This window comes from Palaemon carinicauda, chromosome 10, assembly GCF_036898095.1.
Source record: "Palaemon carinicauda isolate YSFRI2023 chromosome 10, ASM3689809v2, whole genome shotgun sequence".
Taxonomy (NCBI): domain Eukaryota; kingdom Metazoa; phylum Arthropoda; class Malacostraca; order Decapoda; family Palaemonidae; genus Palaemon; species Palaemon carinicauda.
Genome location: NC_090734.1, coordinates 16,524,276 through 16,534,275, shown reverse-complemented (window position 1 = coordinate 16,534,275; position 10,000 = coordinate 16,524,276). Strand labels below are relative to the sequence as shown.

The 10,000-nt window shown below is 33.2% G+C and overlaps 1 protein-coding gene across 1 annotated transcript in view; it reads right to left on the bottom strand.

The window, feature by feature from the left end:
* Positions 1 to 10,000, bottom strand: part of LOC137647862 (uncharacterized) — an 854,937-nt gene that overhangs the window by 563,617 nt on the left and 281,320 nt on the right. The window contains exon 4 of the mRNA XM_068380817.1: positions 627 to 773. Within this exon, the coding sequence (XP_068236918.1) occupies positions 627 to 773 (147 nt within the window). The remainder of the gene's footprint in view (positions 1 to 626; positions 774 to 10,000) is intronic.

The window sequence follows — 10,000 nt, the reverse complement described above, 5'->3', positions numbered from 1 at the left end:
CTTTCTTTAACAAGATTCAATTTTGCATTTATTGTAAATTCGTCGCCTATAGCAACATTAACAATACTAACAAATTTTAATATATTGAAAATTAGCAATACTAGACTCATTGAAAATAATAAACATAGAGAAACGATTATCATGATTAAAAATGTATGGAAATAATACCATCAGGACAACAACAACATCAACAAAAATAATTATAATAATAATAATAATAATAATAATAATAATAATAATAATAATAATAAAAATAATAATAATAATAATAAAAACTAAACGAAATCTCACCAAATAATAATAATAAAACTACTAATACTACTAATACTAATAATAATTAATAATGATAATAATAAAAATATTAAAAATAATAATAATAATAATAATAATAATAATAATAATAATAACTCTCACGAAATAATAATAATAAAAATAAATAATAATAAACTAAAGAAATCTTACAAAATAATAATCATAATAATAAAAATAATAATAATAATGATAATAATAATAATAATAATAATAATAATAATAATAATAATATCAATGATAATAAACTAAAGACATCTCACTAAATAATAATAATAACAATAATAAAACTAAAATAAAGAAAAAAAAAATCTCACCAAATCATTGCCATGCGACCTGCTGGGCTTGGTGATCTTGCTGACCCAGGCCGAGTTGACCTCTCTTCGGACAGCCGAGTGCATCGGATGTCTTCGGTGATTGGCTGACCTGGTGCTCGGGTGACCGCTGATCGAGACTTCCATGAGCTGGTGGAGTAAAAAAAAAAGATCAAATTTATATTATTTATAAAAAATTTGAAGACGGCTGAGGGTATGTATTCACCCTGTTGTTTGTTCATATATATAGTTTGAAAAAAAAAATATTATTATAGATTTGAAGACGGCTAAGGGTATGTATTCACCCCTGTTGTTGTTTGTTCATATGTTTGTGAGCACTACTTAAAAATTTGCATTAAAAAACGGTAGATGCCTGGCAATATTTATTCCAGGATTTTTACCGTTTTAAAAATCAATATATTGACGCAAATGAGTAATATTACGGTCACCAACCCGTAAGACATAATAATAAAGTAAGGTAAAATTTGCATTAATAAAACGGTAAATGCCTGGCAACATTATTTCAGGATTTTTACCGTTTAAAAAACGGATATGTTGACGTAAATGAGTGATATTACAGTCACCAACCCGTAAGGATATATTGAAGTAAATGAGTGATATCACAGTCACCAACCCGTAACAGATAATACAAAGTAAGGTAAAATTACGGTCGCCTGTACTTAACTAAAAATACGGCTGAGAAGAGAATATTTTTACGGAGAATTTCCGATTAAAATTAAGTTTTTTTTTTTTTTTAAGTAAACTTTACACAAAAACTTCTGTACCGATTTTGACAAAAGTTGGTAGTTATGTTGGGTATGATCCAAAGATGATTTTTTTAGCTTTTGCATAATTTCACTAATTTCAACGAAACTTGGTACACATGTTGGGTATGACCCAACGACAAATCCATTAGATTTTGAAGAAAATATATCGAAGTACAAGTAGGCAGAGGAGTTAGGAGCTAAATAAGACTGGCGTGGCGAAGGCATGCTCTCTACTGAGTGCCCCTCTAATTGAGAAAGTGAAATTATTTGAAAGTATTTGGAACGAAAAAATGTTTAAAAAATTATACATTTTCAGATTTGAAATTTTTGAGTCATAAGAAATTGTTGGAATAAATGGATTTTAATTTTAACAGCAGAAAAAAAGTAGTATATATCGTAATAATAATCAATTTATGAATAAAAAAAAACATATTTTTTCAGTTAGATATGAGTTCCCAACTTTGTAATAATGAAAGTATTAACGAAATAATAAACACTGAAATAAACAGGGCAATAACTGACAAAAGAAAAAAGAATAAAAAGATATACAGCCAAGAGAAAAGTGAGTCACCACAAGACGACCCGGAGATAATAAAGGGAAAGTTTTCAATACCCGGTAAACATGAGAAGGTCCTTTTTAAAACTAATTTTTCACTGCCTATACAAATACAATATTTACTCTCTCTCTCTCTCTCTCTCTCTCTCTCTCTCTCTCTCTCTCTCTCTCTCTCTCTCTGTCGACCTGGGAAGGCTAAAACCAAATATTTGACTTGCTAGGAGAAAACTCTTAACGCCAAAAACTGTTTTATTTCCGTGTTATGGATTTGAGGGTTGGAGATATTCATTTCCCCGTTTTATTTGCTATATTACGCAAAATCACACACATAATCACAAACACTCATGAAATATAAAATAACTACGAAAAGTAAAAAAAAAAAGAAAAAAAGAAACATATACTGGAATATTTACTCCAAAAAAGACATATACCGAAAGATTTCAGAAAAAAAACATACCTAACGATTTAGGCTTAAAAACACATACTGTATATACATATAAATTTAAGCTTAAAAACTCATATATATATATATATATATATATATATATATAGCAGATATATACCTAAAGATTTCAGTCAAAATAACATAAATATACCAAAAGATTTAGGCCAAAAAAAACCCACATATATACCTAAAGATTTAATCTTGAAAACCCATATATACCTGAAGATTTAAGCTTCTCCCCCCCCAAAAAAAAAGGAAAAAAATACCTAAAGATTTAAGCAAAAAAAAAATGAATAAATAAAAACAATATACCTAAAGATTTAAGAAAAAAAAATATACCTAAAGATTTAAGCCTAAAACACATTAATATACCTAAAGGTTTAAACTAATTTCGAAATCAAAACAACTTCCTTGGGAGTAACCCTTGGGTAAGACTGCTACAAGAGAGATTGATATTTCATGAAGTCTACTAAGACTCTACAAGTCCCTCGCGAGCGAAGCCGAGACCAGAGGTCCATACCAGGGTCCTTGATCAAAGGCAAAGACAAACCTTGAGAAAGTTTCCAGAATGATGAATATTTTATTCTCTCTGAATTATAATGATGCTCGGATAAAAGGGACATCTCATTAGATCTCTTGACGTTTAGGTATTGGAATGGGGATGAGAGAGAGAGAGAGAGAGAGAGAGAGAGAGAGAGAGAGAGAGAGAGAGAGAGAGAGAGAGAAATCACCAACTATTTTATTGCTAATTAAAAAAACAGTTAAGGCTAGAGCTTCCAACCGTAGCCATAATTCAAATTCTTTATGAGAGAGAGAGAGAGAGAGAGAGAGAGAGAGAGAGAGAGAGAGAGAGCCATATCTCACTTAAGGTTTTAACATGGAAACAACAAATTAGACATTCTCTCTTCTAATGAGAGAGAGAGAGAGAGAGAGAGAGAGAGAGAGAGAGAGAGCCATATCTCACTTAAGGTTTTAACATGGAAACAACAAATTAGGCATTCTCTCTTCTAATGAGAGAGAGAGAGAGAGAGAGAGAGAGACATATCTCACTTAAGGTTTTAACATGGAAACAACAAATTAGGCATTCTCTCTTCTAATGAGAGAGAGAGAGAGAGAGAGAGAGAGAGAGAGAGAGGTATATCTTACTTAAGTTTTTACATAGAAAAAACAAATTAGGCTCTCTTCTGATATGAGAGAGAGAGAGAGAGAGAGAGAGAGAGAGAGAGAGAGGGGTATATCTTACTTACCTTTTTACATAGAAAAAACAAATTAGGCTCTCTTCTGATGAGAGAGAGAGAGAGAGAGAGAGAGAGAGAGAGAGGTATATCTTACTTAAGTTTATTACATAGAAAATGCCTGTATGGCACTCTCTCTCTCTCTCTCTCTCTCTCTCTCTCGAGAGAGAGAGAGAGAGAGAGAGAGAGAGGTATAACTTACGTTTCTTAAATAGAAAAAGCCTATATGGCTATCTCTTGAGAGAGAGAGAGAGAGAGAGAGAGAGAGAGAGAGAGAGAGGAGGTATAATTTACGTTTCTTACATAGAAAAAGCCTACTTGGCTCTCTCTTCTGAGAGAGAGAGAGAGAGAGAGAGAGAGAGAGAGAGAGAGGAGGTATAATTTACGTTTCTTACATAGAAAAAGCCTACTTGGCTCTCTCTTCTGAGAGAGAGAGAGAGAGAGAGAGAGAGAGAGAGAGGAGGTATAATTTACGTTTCTTACATAGAAAAAGCCTATTTGGCTCTCTCTTCCTAGAGAGAGAGAGAGAGAGAGAGAGAGAGAGAGAGAGAGAGAGGAGGTATATCTTACGTTTCTTACATAGAAAAAGCCTATTTGGCTCTCTCTTCTGAGAGAGAGAGAGAGAGAGAGAGGAGAGAGAGAGAGAGAGAGATTAGCCCTATTCCTGGAAGATATAAACCTCTTGATGTAACTCCTAAAAGAAAAATCATAATAGATATCCTAAATGACCTTTCACAAGAAGCCAAAGTTTGTCAGAAACAGATGGCCAAGAATAACAACACCTAAAAATATTTATGAACATTAATGAAAAATGATAAGATAAAAAATAAGATCATTTGGTACATAAATAAATACCAAAGTCACGTGGGTTCATATTTAATATTTCCGGAAATCCAATACACCAAAATAGGAGAGAAAAAGTCTAGGAATTTGGAGTTAGAAAGAAAGAATGCTTCACAGGATTGGAGATTGGAGTTAGTTTTTTTTTTTTAAATCTATCTAGAAAAGATTATTCTAATGGGATTCAATTAGATAGAGTATCTTCTGATGAGAGAGAGAGAGAGAGAGAGAGAGAGAGAGAGAGAGAGAGAGAGAGAAATCACCAATTGATTTATTGCTAATTAAAAAAAAACAGTTAAGTCTAGAGCTTCCAACCGTAGCCATAATTCGAATTCTTTAAGAGAGAGAGAGAGAGAGAGAGAGAGAGAGAGAGAGAGAGAGAGAGCACCATTGTTTTATTGCTATTAAAAAAAAACAGTTAAGTCTAGAACTTCCAACTGTAGCCATAATTCAAATTCTTTAAGAGAGAGAGAGAGAGAGCGAGAGAGAGAGAGAGAGAGAGAGAGAGAGAAGAGTTATGGTCCAACGCGTAATATTCTTGTGGTATCCTCTGTTAGTTCACCATTTTTGAACGCTTTATCCTTTATAAGACCCAAACTCTATCAGCGTTTTATTCTATCTTGAACACTTCTTTTCCTCTGCGGTTGGAGAGCAATAAAGGAGTACTTTGAAGGGGATATGGTAATTAAAGAACTTGATTGGATACGTTAGCCTTGATAAAGAATTGAGGATTTCTTTAAGGAAGTTTCGATAAGAGATAAGGGAGAAGTGGGCAGTACTTCAAAGGATAATTAGCCTTGAAGGAACTTCTTCACGATTTACTACAATCTCTATAACCATAATCAAAATTCAACCATAAAAGAAACCCTTTCTGGTATAATTCAGGAACGTAAGTCTTGGGTTAGAGAGAGAGAGAGAGAGAGAGAGAGAGAGAGAGAGAGAGAGAGAGAGAAGTCTACAAGGAAGAAAAGGGGATAAGAAAGAAAGAAACCAGTTAAAGGGGAAATAAAATAGAAACAAATATAAGAAAATGGGAGAGACTGCAAGAAAGGAAACAAGAGAAAAAAAGGTTGTAAAAGCAAATGAGAGGATAAAAATGGAGATAGAGAATGAAAAGGGAAGGAAACGAGAGATACTGGAAATGCCATAGAAGGAAAAGGGAGGTCTTATGGAGAAACAAGAAAGAAGCGAACACGTATATATATATATATATATATTGATTACATATATATACATATGTGTGTATGTATATAAATGTGTATATACATATATATATATATATATATATACACACATACATACATACACATATACTGTATAATATATATATATATACATATATATATATATATATATATACCAACAAATGTAGCCGTTTCTAGTCTACAACAGGATAAAGGCCTCTAGTATGTCTTGGGCATGTCTGAGGTTTGGCAATTTGGACATCCCTTCTGGCGAGGAATTACCATCACCATGTCAATGGCTTAATTCTACCAGCCACAACAAACCCATTATTATTATTATTATTATTATTATTATTATTATTATTATTGTTATTATTATTACAGTTGTTGTTGTTGTTGTTGTTGTTATCATCTGCTGAGCTGCAACCATAGTATGAAAAGCAGGATGTTGTAAGCCCAGGGGCTCCAACAGAGAAAATAGCCCAGTGAGGAAAGGAAACAAGGAAAAAGTAAATATTTTCAGAACAGCAATAACATTAAAATAAATATTTTCTATATAAGCTTTAAAAACTTTAACAAAACAAGAGGAAGAGAAGTAGGATAGAATAGTGTGCCCAAGTGTACCCTCAAGCAAGAGAACTCTAACCCAAGACAGTGAAAAACCATAGTACAGAGGCTATGTCACCACCCAAGACTGGAGAACAATGGTGTCCTTCTCTTAGAAGAGCTGCTTAATCGTAAGTTTTGTTTATTTTTTTTTTCACCTCGGCCGATGTCTTCCAACTCCTCAATAAAAAACAAAGAAAACGTTTTCTTGATGAGTAAGAAAAGAACCAGTTGTCGGTCTCGGATACTAATTTAAACCAAGAGTAGTTACGAAATGAGGCATCGTAGAGGAAAAGATGGGGGCAGACCCATCTCTTTTCGGTAGGGGGGGGGGGGGGGGGGTCAAAGAGGCCCCTGTTTCCCGTCGTATTAAAAGGCCTTTGTCAGCATCATAAAAGGCCTTTAGCTGTTTGTGAACACTAATCTTAAAGGGTTTTAAAGGCCACTCATGAATGGCAAAGGCAAGGAACAATGCCCTGGAATTCCATAATGAATGGGTTTCCAGATCTCTGGATTGGCTGTTCTTATTTGGCTTTGGAGAAAACAAGGTGACTGGAACTTCATATAGGTGTGTGGAGGAAAATCTTTTTATGTGTTGTTAAATTAATTGTGATAAATTGAGTGGGCTGAGAGGATCAGAAAAAATGACTTGGTGTTAAAAATCTATTAATAGAGTTTTTTATTCGTTATTTTACCGGGTCATTGGTTTAAAGGCTGCTCATGAATGGTAGAAGCAAGGTACAATGCCCTATAAATCGACCATATATGCATATGATCAATGCAGCCCCCACCCCCACCAAAGCTATAGGCAATTCTTTTTAGCGAGGCAGATTTGCATCGGCTTTCAGGGGTGCCCTTTTAGCTCGGAAAAGTTTCTTGCTCGCTAATTGGCTGGGCAAGATAATTCTAACCAATCAGATAGCAGGAAATTTTTTTCGAGCTAAAACGCCTCATTAAAAAAAATTGAGTATGGGACCAGGGAGGGTAAGGCAATGGCTGCTCATGACTCGGCAGGTAGACTTAGAGACATCCCTAAAACCCCCATCCTTAGCTCACAAGGATGATGAGATTGGAGACACTACAAGAAACTATAGAGTTTAAGGATGACTCGATCTCGCGTCCAGCAGAACGCCAGGCAGGGACGTTTCCAATAGGCCACCACAAACCGCCATTAGTAATAAAAGCCCTTAGCTTTCAGCCATCTGTAAAGGCCTTGCTTATTGTTACCATTAAAGACCTTAGCTGTAGTAAAAATAAAAGCCTTAATTATTAGATTTATTACTAAAAACTTTAGCTTTTATTTTGTTATTATTTTGTTACCATTCAAAAATCCTAAGACTCAAACTAGGTTGACTGAAGAAGGGTCATGAATTTGGTGTCCGACAAAAACAGCCCAAATTGCATTGAAGGAAAACAGGAAATTCGGGAAATTAAAGAGAATACACTTTGAAAATTAAGAGTATTTTTGATAAATAATAGGAGAGAGAGAGAGAGAGAGAGAGAGAGAGAGAGAGTTCTCTTTAGAGACTAACCAATAATGAACAATTAATTATAATTTTTCTAGCGCCATAAGAGACTAACCATTGAAATACATATTCCAAACCAGAGAGAGAGAGAGAGAGAGAGAGAGAGAGAGAGAGAGAGAGAGAGAGAGAGAGAGAGAGAGAGAGAGAGAGAGTTTAGTTCTCTTTTGAGACTAACCAATAATTAATGATTGTTTATAAGTTATCTGGCGTCATAACAGTGAAATACAAATTGCAAACCATGAGAGAGAGAGAGAGAGAGAGAGAGAGAGAGAGAGAGAGAGAGAGAGAGAGAGAGAGAGAGAGAGAGAGAGAGAGAGAGAGAGAGAGAGAGGTCATTTAGTTATGTCTTGAGACTAACCAATAATAAGTTATCCAACGACATAACAGACGAACCAATGAAATAACTCTTAAACACTATAAAGACAAAGCGAGAGAGAGAGAGAGAGAGAGAGAGAGAGAGAGAGGAGAGAGAGAGAGAGAGAGAGAGAGAGCAGGAAACGGTACTATACAGGATAACATCTTTAACTACATGAACAGCTTCGAGCAAAGCCTTTCCCATTGGGAAGAATCAAAAAGCGAAGAACAAAGAGTGAAAAAGGAAAGAGAATAAAAGAGTGAATAAAATTATAGCAACAAATGAATGATGAAGAGGGGAAGGGGAGAAAGGAAAAGGAACTGGAAGAAAGAATAAGAGAAAAGAAGTAGAGACTACTTGCATTCACAGACGGAAGAGAACATGAATGATACCCGGTGGAGATCCACAATGTTTTTAGGATGAAATCATTGACCTGAATGAGTTTATTAGTAAAGAGGGAAAACTGATATGAAATATGGAGGGATTTTTTTCATTGGAATTTCTGTGTACGTATGTATGTATGTATGTATGTATATATATATATATATATATATATATATATATATATATATATATATATATGTGTGTGTGTGTGTGTGTGTGTGTATATATTCTTATATATTACATATTCACACACATACATACATACATATATATATATATATATATATATAGCGAGAGAGAGAGAGAGAGAGAGAGAGAGAGAGAGAGAGAGAGAGAGAGAGAGAGAGAGACGAAGCGGTTTTTAATTACATTTATTTCACTCTGTATATATATATATATATATATTATATATATATATATATATATATATATATATATATATACATGCATACATATATCTTAAAAAACAAATAAAGTAAACGAATATAAAGCAAAATCCTTAATATAACTATCAAATAACACAATAACACCCATATATATATATATATATATATATATATATATATATATATATATATATATATATATATATATATATATATATATATATATACACGCAACATATATTAAATGCATATGCATAAATACACACACGTATAACACACACACACACACACATATATATATATATATATTATATATATATATATATATATATATATATATATATATACAGAGAGAGAGAGAGAGAGAGAGAGAGAGAGAGAGAGAGAGAGAGAGAGATGAAGCCTTTCGTTTCCGCTGACAGGTATATGGAAATCATTATTACTTTAAAGGAAAAAAAAATGTTAATATGAAAATTCAGGAGAAACTATTAATAAAAAAAAAGAAAACTCTGCTGAAAAAAAATAAACTGTGATGAAAGAGAAAAAATTTAAAAATACAAATCATTACTTGAAACCATTTAAATTTCCCAAAAAGAAAATTCTCGAACCACCCCCCCCCCACCAAAAAAAAAAAAAAAAATCCAATTACTTTGATTTAAAAGAGAACTTTCCGAAACAGCATAAAAAACCTATCAAATTTTCGAATACAAAACCATCGAATAGAAAAAAACCAAAACTAATAAGCATTTTCAAATGTTCCGAGAACTCTCGTATCTACGCCAAAACTAATCTATTTATGACTATGTGATTAAACAGAGGGAAAAAAGGTCGAAGTTATTAGGAGCCAAAGATCGAATGAGGTCGATTATAATCCGATCGACGCATAATGAATTTGCTGTTGTTACCCAAAGCAAATGATAAAAAGTCGTCTATTCAACTGCTGTAGTCTGCGATAAAAAAAAAAAAAAAAAGAGTTCACTCTGACTATACCAATGATAAAAATGAGTTCCCGCTGGTTTAATGCGACTCATTAAACGTAATGAGTTTTCAACTACATATATTGTACATTTTTTGTTTCACAGGAAATATTCTA